This window comes from Falco punctatus (assembly GCF_963210335.1).
Source record: "Falco punctatus genome assembly, chromosome: 4".
In the NCBI taxonomy this organism is placed as follows: Eukaryota; Metazoa; Chordata; class Aves; order Falconiformes; family Falconidae; genus Falco; species Falco punctatus.
The window spans coordinates 59,486,311-59,504,175 of NC_137583.1; the positions used below are offsets into that span (position 1 = coordinate 59,486,311).

A 17,865-nucleotide genomic window follows, 5' to 3' on the forward strand; every position below is an offset into this window, starting at 1 on the left:
AGAATCCTTCATTGACCTGCAAAAATATCAATGCATTAGAAAAAAAGTATTTAGTTAGAATACCAAAAAAAATGCCTTCTTCACACTTGCCCTTTATGTTTGTAAAGTAAGTCCTGTAAATGTTTATTTTTTAAAAAAATTCCTTTCAAGAAACTATGTAAGAAAATGTTTGGAAGGCTTGCTGAAATCAAATACTATATAGTTTCCTTTCCAGGCAAAGTTTCAGGTGGATACAAGACTTTCACCTCTCAGTTTCTTAAGGTCACTGAATAGCTGAGTAAAAAGTCTCTGGAATATGGCAGTCTTTGAATGATCATTAAGAGCACGATGCTCCTTCAAGGTTCTGAATGCCCTCAATTACCAATAACTTCAGTACAATATAAGTGTCTTTAGCACTTGGCAGAGCTGAGCAGCAAGCTAACACCAAAGTCCTATTTGCATTTGAGCTGGCCAGTCAAGCAGAAAACACCACGTACAATTTGTGCATCAAAACGTACATCTAGGCAAGTGCAGGTTCTTGGAAGCAGATCGGCAGGGCTGAATATCCTGCCTGATGTGTGATTCACCCCACGGACACTACATTTGATCCTGTGGTCTGTCATTATTCACGTGAAATGCGCCTGGGGGATCAGTCTAGAGCTGCACGTTGGGCTGAGGTTGGCCACCTCCAGCGGCACCTCTCTGTTACCTTCAGTGCACAACAGGGCTGTCACTCTTTAGCCCCAGAAGGAGTTCACCACAGTCTCGGCACAAAACAAGGGAAACGAGGGATTCTTTAACTTCATACTCGTCTTCCCTCAAAGTCCAATTCCCTTCTTCAAAGAGGACATTTCAGTGAGATTTGCGTCAGACCCCGGTTAGATGTGTATCTGGGCAAAGAACGAAAAGTGGTAAGAGAAGTAAAAACCAGTTGTAAAGAAAAAAAAAAGAAAGGTGTTGAAAGGAAATTCTGAGCCATAAATCTTGAGGCAAAAATGTGAAGTTCTTTCACTTAATCATTTGATCCTTTTTGATCCACTGCCATGACCACTCTAGGACCATTTCTATGCTTGTTTTAACTGTAGTGCAGCCTACAACATACTTGCTTGAACCTCTGCAGCGGTGTGTCCCTCTGTATGTTTTTCCAATTCATTTTGAACTTTCCTTGCCTTTACAAGATCAGGAAAATGGCAATGTGAATGAAAATCTTGTGTGAAATACTTGTAAACACCCTTCTGATGATACAATTATGATACAGTTTTCTTTTGATTTTTTTCTCCCCAGTTATTTCCACAGCACAGAAGATTTGCCAAGGAGGCGACATTTATACAGGTATGTGCTTTATTAACTTCACATACAGAATTTCCCATTTTTTCAGTCTTACACGAATCATTACATAAGTGATGGCAATAGAAATAGTTTCTTATGTGTTTGTCTTTAATGGCATTGCAAGATTTTGCAATGTGTCACTGGAATAGATAGAACAGTGTAACAAGAGAGCACAAAATGCTTGACATTTGGAAATGTTTTACATTTAGCAATTTTCTCATTTTAATGCAAATTTTAAATTGGTCTCAAGACTGATAAACTGTCACAAAACTTTCCAGCAGAACTGCTTAACACTTGAAAGAATTCAGAATTACATAAACTAATGGTATAAAGTGGCTTTATACTTTCAGATAGCAGTTTCCCTGGAAGCTTCTAGCACCTCACCTTTTCATGAAATTGAGAAGAAATAGCAATATGTTATGTTTGCAAATGTTTTTTTCTGAAATTCCAGATGTCTTTAGTATTCTACCTAACTGTATGATAAATAAAAAACTGGTTTATACTAAGCTATTGGTAGTGTAGCTATTGTGAAGTATCGTGGGAGCAGATTAAAAAGGGGAGGAAGCCCCAACTTTTTAATAATAATTCTGGAATCACTATTCCATTTGTCCTATTTTTCTTCTCAATCACCCTGCTGTCATCTCAGCCTCTCCAGCGAAGGGCAGAGCTGGCTACAGCATCAGTTGATGAGGGACAGTCAGTACGTTTTCCTTCTTTAACATGATGTCATACCTTTTTTCCCTCAGTGGAAAGGAAACTAGAGCGAACTAAATTACCTGTAATTGAATCATTTTTCCCTTTCGAGACCTCTGTGCCTTGCCTCTGCACTCCGCATTTTTTTGAGAGTAGCTCAGCTCAGTGTTTATTTTCTTGAAGAGAAAAAAAATCAAAATTATATTGACCATTCATTTCTATTAAAATGGAAAGAAAATCTCATTTTAAAAGCCGAGTCATGAGCTGCTGGCATGAGTCAAACTGCTTCCCACACCTTGCTCAGCTTGGCATGCAGCTCATCCTGGTTCCTCATTAACCTCATCTCCCCACATAGGCAACAGGTAAAGAGATGCCCAAAATGTCAACGTCCTTGACCTTACTTGGATTACACTGTGACCCTGGCCTCACTTCAGATTTTTGATTTCTTGCACTGGGTAGTCTGCCTGTCTCTCATTCCAGCCCAGGGGCATCAGCTCAGCAGCTACCTTGGCATATGTTCATTCACAGAGCTCCACTGGAGCTCTGACAGCTTATATCAGATGAAGATCTTTCTGGATTTTTGTTTTTGGTGTTGTTGTTTTTTTTTTTTTCTTTTTCTGTTTGATTTAGTAGCTTTAAACAGGATTTAAGTCAGAGACACAATCTGAACCATATAAGATGCAAGAGCTACTCATTTCAGTCTCTGTGGCCCTAAACAGGTTGCTCAGCCTCGTCTCTTCCTACCATGAAACTGTAGCAAAAAACACTGATCTGCTTTACAGTAACACTGGAAAAATCTATTAGTTAATATTCGGAAAGCATTTTGAAGTTTCAAAATGCTATAGCAATGCAAAATGTTATTTATTAATATTTGCTCATAATCTGCTCATTCTTCAATGTATAATAGACTCTTACAAGGCACTTCTGAGCATATGGACAGGCCACGTTACCTTCTTCAGAAGCAGATCCCTAAATACAGTCTTTCCTTTCTACTTGGATGTTATAAGAGCATCTATTCAAACCCAAAACAAGGGCTTTGGCCTCTGAGGCACCTGCTAGCAAATCAGACCTGTGAGGCAACCAGTAAGAAGCTTTAAGAAAACAATTCCAGCTCTTCATTTTCTGTCATAAGTAGATATAGAAATACTGCTCCATTGTTTCACACCTTTATTCACCAAATTATGACTTCCTCTTGTGCAATTGCAACCATCATTTTCTTTTAAAAACTGTACCTTCCTTCATAACCACCTGACCTTGCAAAAAAAGACCAGTATCCTTTTATACATTCTCCATTCAGGGGAAAAAAAAAAAAAAAAAAAAAAAAAAAAGCCATTACTGCTATTTAAACTCAACCAAATGGAAATGCTTTGTCTCTTACTAATGTTGGACACATTGTATTTATGTTCTTGTTCTACAGTACAGTAAGGTTGAAGTAATGTTGCTCCCAGATAATATTTGCTCAGTGACCTTCATGGACTTGTATTAACTTTTTCAGCGCAAGCACAAATGGAAACTTCAACAGGCGGTGTCTGTCTTGTGATCTGATTGAAAACTGTACTTATTTCAGTGCATCCTTCAGTCACAATCTGGAATACTTCCTACTGACATGTGAAGGTATGTTGGGGGGTTTTATTACAGTTGTTGTGCCTAAGGATAGCATTTAGAGCCACCACCGATATCTTTAGATATCCTGTGTAACTGTGGCCAGCTTTGAAAGACTGGCCGTAAGTATCTGAGTCACTTTGCATTTAAATTACTCTTAATTTTTTTTTCTTTTGTGTTTCCCCCACACAGACACACACACTAGAAAGCAGATGTGTGCAACCTTTTTCTGACTTTTGGAAATAGAGGCACATTCCTCTAGCCACTCTGAGCATCCTTAAATTAAAGTAACAGCAAAACCTAGAGGACATAAAATGTCAGAAAGCTTGTGGGTCATAAGCCAGCCAGGTGGGATGAATTGTGGGTGACTGAGACTGAGTTCCCAATGCATCAGCTCATACCAGTACTGTGAACAGGGGGATTCAAAGTTACAATGAAAAGACATTTTGCCAAGAAAGGGCAGTTTTCAGAAAGCTACCTAATGGGCAATGTGAGTAGAGAGTATCTAGTGTTTCACTGCTCCTTTTCACCATAAATTTACCCTGACTTGGAGTAATCTCCAGGTCCGACAGAGATTTCCTGTGATGAAAATGCCATAAAGTATCCAAAAGGCTAAAGATAGAGAACATTTCAGAAGAGTCATAGAAGAAGAAACTCCAGGTCTGTTAAGACAAAATGCAGAACTCCATAGCATTTAATCCTATGTAATTTAATTCTGCTTGATTATCCTAAATTGCACGCACAATGCATGCACACCAGTCATCCGCTGCTATGATCAAAGCTGCGTAAATGGCTGCATACCCTCTAAAACAAGTATTGCAAAACAGCGAGCCAACAAGAAATGCCTTATTTTCAACAGCTCAGGAGAAAGCAAATGTTTGTAGCGTAAAGAAAAGTATATGCTGTCACAGAGCAGCTTAGTCTTGTCTCTGCTGAACATCAGCAGTTTGTTTGGCAATGCATGGGCAGCCCCTTCTCTGGCTGGCGAAAATTCATTGGTGCCAGTGCCTGCTTGGGGTGAAGACCAAGGACAGAGAAGTGTTTCAGATGGCAAAATGGGAAAAAAACAAGATAATCAAGATAAAGTGAAGAAATAGAATGGTTAACATAATACCAAGCAAAACGTCTGGACATGGATTTTTGTAAAAATATGTTCTGCCCCAAGAAGGAAAGACAGACTGTATTTTAGGGGCATTTATAGCTATTCTAAAAAACACATGGCAGTACAGTACAGAGAAGTAGCATTAATAGTACAGTGGCCTAATTAACTTAATGGACTACCTGTATATCTCTGAATCTATACTTACAGCACACGTATGCAGAGAAGTGTCATTTCCCATCAAACATACAGTTCTGTGCTAAGTGTTATCATATTTATGAAGTCTATCTCTTTAAAAGAAAAACCCTATATATTTTTCTTCTTGTTTTCATTTCAAGAATAGCTGTCAGTAGCTGCTAGAGACAGTGTCCGTTTCCTTTGCAACAAGATAATTGTTTTACTGTAATTAGAAGCTTTTGCGAATAACAAGATTACGGTTTCTAAAGGGTCCTATCAACAAGTTATGAGGTGATATGTTTGGATTACATTATACCTCGTTCACAAACCCCTGCAGTGATACCTAAAGAGATTAATGAGTTTTATTAGCATGTACGTTAATCCAAGTATACAAGATAATGATTTTGCATAACAAGCTGTGGGCCAGATTCTCAGCTGCTGTAAATAATAGTTCCGTTATAACATCAGTAGAGTTAAATCTGTTTACATCTGCTGAATATATCTTTGAATTTTCATTATACAGGACTAAATTCTCAAACTGTATTTTCAGTGTAGCACAAATGCAGCAAAGCTTGAACTATGGAGCTGATGTCAATGTCTCCAGATACATTTGCAAATTATGTGTGCAGGAGAAAGTAGAGATACCTTGGTAGGATTTCCATTTTCAATGATTTTGTTAAAATATCATTGCATTTGATGGAGTTATTCCTTACTTACGTAACTGAAAGTGAGAGGTCTTTCAACCTCTTTGCTTTCAAGCAGTTTACAAAAACATTTATTTTTACTGCTTTTTGTGTAGAAACCATTTAACTTCAGATATCTGCTGTGGGTACATTTACAGCAGAGACAACTCCACTTGGTTTCTGTTACAGCTGATGTGGGTGAGGTCAGTGGAAACATCTGTTCTGGCTGAAATGCAGACTTCTGGATAAAAGTAATCTTCCCATCAGATTTTGGCCGTACAACTGGGGTAGAGCTGTTGAGGTCGATGGAGAATCACTCGGATGAACTAATAGAGTTCCTTTGCCCCAGCTCCTCAGGCTGCTTAGCTAGACCTTGCCCTTGCCTCACTTCCTCAGGGTATTATTTTGTTGCCCATAAGCGGTCATGCTCTAGTATCTTTTTGATTAGCAGGAAATCATATTTATTCATATGTACATATAACACAAGGATGGAAAAGCTACTTGAACGAGGCTATATAAAGGAGCCCAGCTTATCCTGCCTGCAGTTGATCAAGCAGGTAGAGCAGCATCCACCCAGCAGAGCAAACAACTGTTGATCTTAAAATGTCTGTTACCCAAGTGCTTCTGCCAGGAGTTCCCACCTCTGCTTCCCCCAAAAAATCACAGCTGGAGTCGATGTTAATGATCAGACAGTGGCAGGTAGTACTTAGTGCTGTTTGGTGCTTTCTTCTACATCTACGTTGTATAAAAAACACCCAGAGCTCAGGTCTTGGTGTATACTCTGTGACTGCCTGCAAAAGTGTGTGTTTGTAGCAGTAACTGGTGTATGATTTTATGTCAGACCCATATGTATCTTCAAAGGTAACTAAACATAAATTATTTTTCTGTGATCAAGCCTGAAATAATTTAAAAAATGGTATTTTCTCAGCTGTCCATAGGACATATGCATAGGCAATTATTTATGGCTTGAAAACAATTTCTGTACTGACACTTAGAGACTAACTTCCACCATACCTCAGTTTCTCTCTATCCCTTTTGTTAAGTTGCTTTGTTACCTTCAGTTGCAAACTTCACTGAGTTTAGAGACAAAGACACGACTGTGACTCAGCTTAACTTCTCTAAAATGGATGGCAAGATCTCAAAGATTTGATTAAGCAACTAATGTTTATAAAGTACTCTGTGATACTTAAAGGAAAGTCAATGGAAAGGGAAAATATATAACTTGAGAAACAAACAAAGAAAGAAAGAAAAGTCTGGCATTGCTTATTTGATTCCAGTAGTCAAGAGTTGGTAGTTTTCTGCTCGCTGCTTTGGTACCTTAGAGACAGCATATAATTGTCCTATAGGATTTTTTGCTGTCCTGCCAGACCAGGCTTGACAGCAGTGCTACCTGGCACAGACTGAAATGAGAGAAGAAGTATGCTATAATAAAAGGTAACCTCTCTTTCAAGAGGACAATGTAATGCTTACTGTCAGGAGGCAACGTTTATTACAATCACTCAGTCCCAGAAGGCTAGTTACCTTATTTTTCATCTAATTTTATATGCTCATGATTGAATTACTGTAGCAGGATCTAAGGAAACATGATGCTTTGCAGACTGCTGTTAGATTATCTCCTCTAGACACTGTCAAAAAAGCAATATGTGCTGGACCAAGGTCACTCCTACTGTCATTTTCATCATAAAATATGGTCTTACACTTCTATCTCCTCTCGTAAGGCAGCACTGGCACTGCCACTGATTCCCTCTAAGATAAACAGAAAGAAGATCTGAATGGAAGAGTTTTGCTACTTCATACATAAATTTAATTGAGGATGAGGTTTTTCTCAGTTGGAATGGGATGTAAATTTTAATTGCATAGAGAAAAGGATAAGAAATTACAAGATTTGGCTGTGGAAAGCAATTTATTCCTATTTCTTTAATGGGGCTCAGACATGTACGGTGCAAGGCTGGATGACACTGAGCCAGTAAAAAGCACTGAAGCCCATTTTTAGGTGATAGCTCCTTCTCCTCTGAGGGATGAAGCCTTATCAACAACTACCACTGTAGTCAGCTGTGCAGTTTTAGTATTTCCACCTTAAATAGATGCAACTTGTCTTCAGTGACTCCTTCCCTCACTCCCCAGTGTAACCTGCCAGCACTATTAAAACGAGTCCTAATGAGGTTGTTCATGGGGGAAGAAAGGACGTGCAACCATTTCTGTTGCAGTCTGACTTGTACTCCATGTAGCTGATTTGGTTACAGTGTCTTCACTCTCATAAAAAAGTCTGTGAAGTCTCTGAGACTTTTGCTTGAATACACAGAACTGGCAACGATTTTCTGGACCCTGGAGTTCAGGTCCCTGCTTATTGCGGTCAGTGGCATCATAGCATCCTTTACGTTAGCTGGTCAGTCTCCACCAACTGACCTCAGCCATAAGCTGACCTTGTCCAGCTCAATGCACTTGAAGAGGTGTGAGGTTCCCCACAAAGTGTTAATGCCTTGTAGCTCTGAGACAAGAGGAACAGTGAAGAAGACCTCTGGCACATGCATACGTTGCTGCAGTTAATGCCATTTAATACACGATGAAAATTATAGGGGGGGTGTTGTTCATGGAATGCCTACCAGCCTGCTAATTAAAGTTCTCTGTAATCGTGCGTTATCAGGAAAGTATTAATCATTTTTAGGGATGACACAAAGAAAATTGTTAGTTACACAGAGGGAAGGGGACTGTAATGAGGATTAAGAGAAAACTATTGTCTCACGCTTGGCAGGGTTGCTGGTGATAGAGCAGTGCCTTTGCTGCTGCTCTCTGTGTTATCCTTTCACGCACTGACCAGTTTGGGAAAAATCAGCTTTCACTTTCATAAGAGATCAACAGAACAGGGAACACCGTCTTCTTCTATAGGTCTCAAGTCCTTCCTCCTTTTCCAGAAACAGTAAGATTGTTTTGATTCAAAATACCATAAAATCTCTATAGTTTACTGTAGCTCTTTGAAGATTATCTCTGCTGGAACCCATGTTTGTAGCTGACTGGTCAATACTGTCTACTGTCAGTATTGTGCAGGTCAAATGACTTTAAAGTCACTCTCTCTTTGGAGAAAGGAAAGTAGAGTCTTCTAACAAAAATGGTAAAGTATTATCACCTGAATTGAATGTCCTCTCTATCACTGTGGTTATCGGTAGCTTATCCTAGAGGCTGTAGATCAGTAATTGCAGGTAACAGGAATGAAGTCATTTCTGCCTTTCCCAGCAGACAGTTTAGTGGCTGTAGACCAAAATGATATAACTGAGCTGTGCTTGATAAAATACCTAAAGAACCAAGAGGAAAGGGATTTATCTGGGTATACATCTGCTGTTCCCCAGGTATGGCCAACAGCTCTGTAACTACACTCCTGGCCCTACGGTGCTGAAGGATGCCTGTAGGCCTGTGAAATCTTTAAAAATAGGATTTATAGCTCTTAGGTCCTACCAGATAAAATCTTGGTTCAGTTCCATAAAAAGGGAACAAGTGGTGCAAAAGCACAGGGTAGGAAAACTTTGCAATTTAAGGATCTCCTTCGAGGGGGAAGCAACACAAGCAAATTTACGATAATCTGAGTCAGGTTCCTCATACCATTGTACACGTAATTCATTCTGTCTGTGTATTTATGAGTTTCAAAGACAAGTGCTGCGGGTTTATTCTTTATAGAGGCAGCCATGTAGCTATAAACTTCTCAGCTCCTTAAACTGTTCCTTGAGAATTTAATTATCTTCTTCCCTCCTTTTTGGTGGAATATGGAAGCGCCATCTGGACATGGGAACACTTAGCATTACTTGCTGCTTCCACTTTCTAGGTTTATTCTGAGCATTAAAAAGTCCCTTCATTATTCTACATTTCTTTTATTTTCCAGATTTTTGTTGGCATCAGCAAAGACTTTCACTACCAATGTTCATCAAATCATCTGGCTCTGCTTTCTGGCAGGGTGTCCTGACCTCACATTTAATGACATTTTAACACCATTGAGTCCAGGGCATGATTTAGCAAGGTTCAGCCTTTCAGTATGGAGAGGTCTAAACCCATCTTTGGGAATCATTTTCCAAATCTAAATTTTTCTGCTCTCTGATGTGGTCACAGCGCAAGCTGCTGCCCACAGAGATGATACAAGTCTGAAATGTATGGTTGCACTTCTGGAGGATAGCATATGCACAGAAATTTTTAGTGTGAGTCTAAGTTGTGAAAGACATTAAGTGACTTCGTTAATTTATAATGAGGGCTGCTTTAGAGGAATGCATCAGCTCAGCTTTCATGCTTGTTGGGACCAGAATTCAAAACAGGGCTCATGCCCTTGATCAGTGCAATCTTTCTAAACCCAGTTAGTGACTGCTAACCGGCACCTCTCCTGCCTTCTTTTAACAACGTGGCAAGGGCTTTTTACTAAAAACCACTAGCCAGCACTCCTGTGCAGAAGAACTTTTAAAGGAGGCTGGGGGTGGTCGGGAAAGCCAGGTCATTGATGCCGCTTCATGTACAGCCCCATGCTGTACAGCATGAGATAAACTCGGCCAACAGCCAGATGGGTGGGAACACCCTTGGAAATGCCAGCATCCAGAACCATTACCATTGCCGTAGTACAGCTCAAGGATTTAAAACCCATGATATTTTTTTTTTTTTAATGTGAGTAAACATAAAATTCTGGGCATTGTTTCTAGTATTATGGCTATTACTTACATGCCATTACTGCATAAAGACCTTGTCTTCTTTAAGGAGGTCTATACCTTGGAAAATCTCCTAGTATTTTATTCTCTCTTGGGATTACCAGCTAATTTGGATAGGCTTGAATGCATTCCAAAGAAAAGCTAAATTAAAAGCAATAAGGTGCTTGGATTTGTTGAAGAATTTCACTGTAACAAACATTTTATTTTTCCCATCTTCTTATGGATTCAGTCAGTTTCACCTGCATGTTTTATAATTCTGACTTTCAGGAAATTTTTTCCCTTAAAATACCATAACATCGTAGAAGTATGAGTTTTAGTCAACAAATCACAAAAAATGGCCTAGTTCTAGCATATAGCTCAAGAGAAATTTTTGCCTGTAATATTCATCACAAAAAAAACAGAGGCTTCTACTGCTAGCGACTGACTTTCTGAATAAAAGTGCCTGAATCCATTCTGCCTCAGTAAAGAAGATCACGAGATTTGTCTTTCACCATGGGTGAGTTAAACCACATTTTGATTCAGTTTCTCCATTGATATGAGAGGGCCATGGGATCATTACAGAGAAATTATTGGCAGTGATTTATACATCTAAGTCTCTTTTAACAGGAAAAGCTCAATATTATTTATTATCTCAGGATAATTCTATATTGAGATTTATCAGCATACAGGGAACAGGGTGTAGAAGTTTTATTGTTGGTAAAATAAATACTGCACTAAGTGTTTCTTTTGAGTTATGGAAAGACGTGTAAAGCCCTTTGCAGCCTTTCCCCCGATGATAATTTTCATGCTTTTACCAAGTGGGGAGCAGAGGTACAGCGAGAATTAGTGGCTCGCCTATGGCCACATCTCAAGTCAAGTATCGTGACCCCCATTTCCTTCCTCATATTGCAAGACAGCACTCCAAGGGAAAGCACCATGGGCTACTGGAACAGAGCAGAAATGCGTCTAGCTCTGTAGCCTGTCTCCATCAGCGCATGGTGCATAATTAACCTCTTCAGGATTTTTGCAATAATGTACCCATCAGGGACGTGTCTGCCCAGCTCTGCAATAAGAGGTTGGTTCATGCCTTCAGGCAGGAGAATAATGAACCTTTTTCAACATCTTTCTCAGTTCCTTCATTTAATCAGACCTTTTAACCTGTGCCATTTGGGCCAGACCAACCATCCCCGGAAAGCAATGGAAAATCTGGAGACAAGGTTTTTTTGTACTAACTATGGACAAGCAGATGCCAGGAGCTGCGAATCAGTAGATGTTTACCAACCATTGATAAAGCACAAGTTCCTAAACCTATGTTTCGTCCACAAAACCTAACCCCATTGCTCATATATTGCCTTATGCATCACCCAGAAATCTTGCACATCACAGTCTCATCAATAGCACTCCTGGAACCAGACTGTTCTTAGTAGTTTTTATGCTCAGGAAAACATCACTGCAAGCAGTAATGAAAGCCCACAGCTTAGCTCTTCCCTGGGTATATTTGGCTATTTATGGCCTATAAACCAACACGATATTTAGGCAAATGTGTCTGCAAAAAGTAGATGAGTTGTTTTCTTTTTACCCTTTCTATAACAAAATAATATTATTTGTATAGTACCGTTGGATTCTCTAAATCCTGAGTTGAATGTGGTCACCTGTGATACATATACTTATAAACAGGTGGGTTTTATGATAGTTGTCCTAATTTATTGGCTTGTATGTAGGCATGGAGGGTCAAAGGCATGTTTGGTAGCAGTGGTCCGAGAAGTCCTAACCAGCGGCAAAATGCTGGTTAGGACACATGGGTTTGATTCTTTTCTCTGCCACAAGTTCCTTTAGAGAACTGAAGCAGGTCTTGTATTTCCAGCTTCCTAGAGGTGTTGGGAAAATAAAATCCATTACTGACTGCACTGTTCAAATGTGCAGTGACAATACAGGGCATAGAGGTTCCTAGATGGATAAATTACCAGAGTGGTTTTGAAAGATTCAGTGAATCTTCAATCTTTTCACTGCAGGGAAACCTTCCCAGCAGAAACCCAGAGATTAGTATGCAGGAGAGTGCTCCTGTAACAAACCAGCATGTAACATGATTAAATCATACCGTAGTGAAGAGTTAACAAGGCATGGCTGCACACGTTTGCTGTTAGCTCACAGCACCACACAATGTTTCGTCTCAATGGCAGCTCAATAACTAGTCTGTAATTACATTGCAGGCCTTAATAAGTGCAGGGCCAGTCCTCCCAGGTGCTGGATGCTCTTAACTCCCACCAGCCACAGCGGGAGCTGGAGGTACCCCAAGAAGCAGAGGAGCCCCTTGGCACATTGCGGGATGGGTCTGCAGCAAGACCAGCCTCCCACGGCACCATAGCATCGCTCGGTGCCTTCAGAGATAGGCAACGATCTCTCAAAAAGGGATTGGATTTTGAGTTATAGCAGCAGTAAAACAGTTATGAAAAATATAATAACCCATTTTGGCTTAAAGCACGTCATTATGTATTTTATGTTTTTACAGCACTGTGAGTGTTTCAGGCACTGGGAGACCCAGTGCTACTCCCAGGGGGAATATCATCCCACGGTTTTTAGGGTTTGGAGGATTATTAGATGCGTAAGTGTGTGCGTTTTGCTCCTTGTGGGTGATACAGAAGTATTGATATTCTAAGCAGGACTTGAACAGGGGAGGAAGTGTTGGCTTGTCAAAGGCTACAGGGCCAGTGTTTCGTTGGAAGTGCTTTCTGTCAGTAACACCCAGGTTAGATTCGTAGAAAGTCTTTCTTGCCCTTGAGAGATGAAGAAGGTGAAGTTCCTATTTAACCTCTCCAGGTCACCATTCCACATGCCTTGGGACATCTCTGGCAGGTATCTGGGGAAAACTTGCTGCTGTGGGTACAAGTATCTCACTCTAAGGCCTGAAACAAACCTTAAATGCACAGAGGGGAAATACCTACATTTAATCACTACTTAAACTTAGTTACATAGAATGGCAAAGCATCTTAGAGAATCTCCAAAGCACTTTTTACTGAAATTCAAGTAAATGCTTTCTAAGGCCAGAGCTTGGCAATTCAGGTGACCTTTGGTGAGGGTCATAATCAATGATGTCATTGAGGTAGCCTAAAGAGACTTAATTAGATGCTGAAATAACCACTAGTGCTGAAAAGGAGTTTTATTAACCAACCCATGAGCCTATAGATAGAGAAGTGCAGTAAACCCTGGTTTAAATAAATGTGAAAGGCTGATTCCTGCGTCTGGGAGGGCGATACACCAGCTGCCTCCACACCTCAGTGTAGCCATGTCAGTAGCTCTGAAGTCCTCAGCCAAGGCTTTAAGTACTTTCAAGTCCTCAGCCAAGTACTTTAAGTACTTTCCTTACTGCAGGTGCCATAAGCAATAGCTCGCAGGTGGTGACTAGGAGGAGGAGGAGGCTCATGGGAAGGTGGTTTCTACCTGCTGTCCTGAGTGATCATGCCTCTCTGCTCCCCATCTCACCGTGCTGTGAAATGCAATAACGCCCTATAAAGCACTTTGTATTTTTCATCAGTGCGTCTCAGAGGACCACAGCACTGTATGTCCACAAGGACTGGCAGACAAAGTCGGTGGTGCCATTGAAAGAGGTGACTTCATCCTCTGTCCACCTTGGGGGCTTTTTCACCAGTCTGCTATTAGTGCCACAACTAGGCTCGCTGTGAGCTGGGTCCGGGAACTGAACTGAATGAAAATTAAATATTATTTTTCTGCTAGGATCAGTTCTAGAAGCTCTTCTGCTATTCTGCTGGATGGTTGTACAAACATTTCTGATCACAAGAAATGCTTGGGATGGGACCAAGTGGCCAAGGTGGGGACGGAAGTGGATGGTACTAGTTTAAATTTTTAAGGGAACCATAGAGTGAGGATTTGGGAGTATTTCGTGGGCCATCTGATGACTGCAGCTTATTACTGTTGCCCCCCAGAGTAGAGTAGTATCTATAGCGTCTATTATTCAAAAATACATGATGTTTTTATCTGCCATTATTTTCCATTACAGCAAGTGTTGTAATACTTGAATATTCTTGAATAAAAATAATATTCTTCAACAGAAAGGTTTGCTACTTATTACCTTATGTGCAGCTCGTGGAGGTTAAGATTTGCTGAACTATCTGAGCTGTCCTTGGCCTGGATCTGGAGTCTACCGTTAGGGGTGGCAAGCCAGTGCCTGACACTCTGTGCTGCGGGGGTCTGAGCATGGCGGTGTCTTTCTTGGTAGAGCAGCACAGGCAATCCCCAAGAGCATGCTATCCTTGTGCTACTGCACAAGCCAGGCATCCCCGTCAAAATATCTGGCTAACAACATCTGAGTTGCCTAAGAAACATGGACATCATGCTGAAGTGCTGCTAAATGTCCTGCAATGTGATAACGGCCTCCAGGAACCAGGCATGACCCAACAGTGTGCACGCATCTTCCCACCCAGCTGAATGCTAAATGAGCACAGCGCCCGTGCTTGTGCCTGCAAGGCATTCCCGGTGGTTGCTCACATATTAGGTCACTGTGTGACTGTTATCTGTTGTGACCAGAATGGTTTCCTATACAAGGATGATTACGACAACGCTTGGTTTTTTGTATACCCAGTAGCGGGAGGCTGTAATTAGTGCTTCCAGGCAAACTGTGACCTTTTGGAACTTTTCCTGAGGCTTATGAGGCTTAAATTAGTTTCTGCTGTTTGAAAGCATGCACAGACTTAATCTCTGGGTCCTATTTATATTATAATTACTATATAATTCATATTTGCATTCACTTGACTCTCTTTCTTACTTAACAGCCAAGGTTGGCTCTCGCGTCTCCACTCCTTTGTGTGCAGTTCATGGGTCAGAAATCCCGTGGGTAAAGGCAGGGTGGGGAGTGCTCATTCTCGCTCCCTCACATGCTCGTACGACCTCAGAATAGCAGGCTGGTATGAAAAATCCCTTTTGCACAAACAGAAGATACCACAAGGGCTTTTTCTCCAGGAAAAGAGAGGATGCTATTAGGGGTTTGGAATTTGAAAGAGAACTTCTTTTCTATCAGCTGTTAACAATGTTGTGATTAAAGTAGTATGAGATTAATTTAAATGATTGCTTTTGTGGCTGTTCTGGTTGCATTTTGTCTTCCTTTAAGTAGACCATTCATTTATGCTATAAAATATTTCACTGTATTGTTGTACATCTTTAATCTAATGTGAAGTACCCATAAATACTAGGTAGCATAGAGTAAGTGGGGGAAAAAAACAATATGCATGAATATTTAATAAACAAAAAAATTGAAAATACCTGTAATTTCCAGTGTATGAAAAAGTATTGTGGAATGAATGTGAAAGTCCTATCCCCTTTAAAATGCCCTCCTCCTGCAAAGCACTATGTGTCCCTTGCTTTTACATGCTTTGATCCTGTTTTCATTTTGATTCTTGCTTGTAAATATGAGCTGTCTGGCATTGCCCAGAGGAAGGTGATCTATCATCTGCTTACAGCCAGGGTTCTTGTCATTTGGTCATTCCGTATATATAAAATTTTATCTGAACTCCACTCGTAGGAGATAAATGACCATGACAACAGGCTTCCTCCAATGCTTCAAATAATGAAGCTTCACAAATCAGGCAGTGGCCTCCTGCATGTTCAGACTAGGGTGCATGTGCGTTATTTCCAGCTATATGAGCGACCTTCGATGAACTCATTATTCTGCAGTGGATAGTACAGATGTTACCATCCCACAAGATTTAAAGCTTCCTCTAAGGAAAACTGCTTCTTTCACCTTGTTTGCCAGCTGGATCAGCTGTAAGGTTTATTGCTAGCTTTTGTTTTCTGTTTGCATGATACTTGTTTAGTCCCTTATTAATGCAGTCAGTGCATTAAGGATATATTAAAACCTGAGAACTCATGAGAGGAAAACAGCTTAATAACCAGAAAATGTGAAGCAACATTATTTATGGTTTGTTGTTGTTATTTTTAAAGTTAATATCCAGCATCGGTTATTACGTAAGTAGTTAGGATATCATTATTCTATTGCAAGAGGATTTTACTCATGGAAAAGAATAAATTATGATTATTTAAATCAATTTCTACTAGGCTTTTAATGGAACAAACACAAAATATACAATGAAGTTTTATTCTGTCAGTGTTAATGAATTTTAAATGGCACTGAAGAGTGATTGTTTTCTTTCATGCTGCGATTACAAGGAAATACCCTTTTCCCTTGAATATATCAGCAGTAGGTTTGTTAGACGAGCTGGGAAGAGTAACAGGGACTGCAATGCTCTTCCTCCCCTCCCCCAGCTCTACCGGGGGGACATGGCTACACAGTCTCTCCATCATGACAGTCCTGACATTTGTGGTACTTTTTAATCATGGAATCACAAAATCTTAGGAGAATTCAGGTTGGAAAGAACCTTAGGAGGTTTCTAGTGCAACTTCCTGCTCCAAGCAGTATCAGAGAAGAGATCAGAGCAGGTTGCTCAGGGCTCTGTCTAGTCTTGTCTTCAAAGCCTCCAAGGATGGAGAATGCACAACCTCCCTGGGTATCCTGAGTTATCCAGTGACTTCCCAAGGTAGACAGAGAATACAGGAAACGTCAGGCATGTTTCTTTGCATATAGTATTTCTCTTAGGATTAGCATATACTAATCCAATAAGAAACCTACATTTTAAAAACAGGGACAAATGTTAAACTTTTGCTTTCACCTCTTTTCAAAGTTTGCAGAAAGCCTGGATTAATTTTGAATTGAGAGAGGTTAAATTAATGAGGAGTTCAATTAGAAATAGCAGGAAATAGAACACAAATTGGAAAAAGAAAGAGCTGGGTGCAGGGGTTTCTCTGTTCAGATTTGTTCTTCCAGCCATAGCCCTGAAGCAGCACGCTAGAACAAAACACCCTGGCCTGTTGGGAAGTCAGTGGTCCCCAGGTGAGCTAGAGTGGTTCCCTCCTGCCTCTGGTACATCTCCAGGTACACAGTCGTGGTGCACTGTCAGGTTCAGGAACGCTGCAAGCAAATTCTCCTCACCTACCTCCTTTTTACAGCTGATCTTATCACTATGATGGGTGAATGTACCTGCAGCATTTCTTGAAGGTCTTGGGTGTTTTGTGCTCCTCTTTGGAACCGTCCACATGCATTTATTGCTTTATGGCTTTTGCAAACCTTAGCCAAAGCCTCATGAAAGGAAACAAATACTTTCACTCAGCCCACTCAATGTGATACCTCATTGGATGATATTAATTAAGAAGGAGAGGACGGGGATTAGTAAAAGAATTGTAAGGGAGCCATAAATCAAAGGCAGTAGATTATGATGAAGGGAAATATAAAGCTAATTGGAGATCAGCAGCAGGGTTCATTAGGATCTGGTCTTGGGAATGACCTTGCTTAGATTGTTCCCTGGCAGCCTGGGAACCCAAGGCTAGACACAGCTAATGGAATTTGTTAAGGCCACAAAGCTGATAAGCATCATCAGAAGCCAGAGAGAAATACTGGAGAAGCTGGCTGTCTTGCAGGGCTGGAGTGGGAGAAATTAATAGTACAAAGAGCAAAATTAAGCACATGGTGACTCAGGGCAAGGGTTTGTCTCATGTGCTTGAAGTTCAAGAGTTACAAATTCCCCAGAAGAGCACATGGGTGCCTGGGCATGCAGTGCTGGTCACTGGAGTCTGCAAACTGCTT

The 17,865-nt window shown here is 40.5% G+C and overlaps 1 protein-coding gene across 4 annotated transcripts in view; it reads left to right on the plus strand.

Moving 5' to 3' along the window:
• DPP6 (dipeptidyl peptidase like 6) overlaps positions 1-17,865 on the plus strand; it is a 571,473-nt gene that overhangs the window by 528,818 nt on the left and 24,790 nt on the right. For all 4 annotated transcript variants that reach the window (XM_080383697.1, XM_080383699.1, XM_080383696.1 and 1 more), the window contains exons 15-16: positions 1,264-1,311; positions 3,497-3,615. In XM_080383697.1, coding sequence (XP_080239823.1) covers positions 1,264-1,311; positions 3,497-3,615 — 167 coding nt within the window. The remainder of the gene's footprint in view (positions 1-1,263; positions 1,312-3,496; positions 3,616-17,865) is intronic.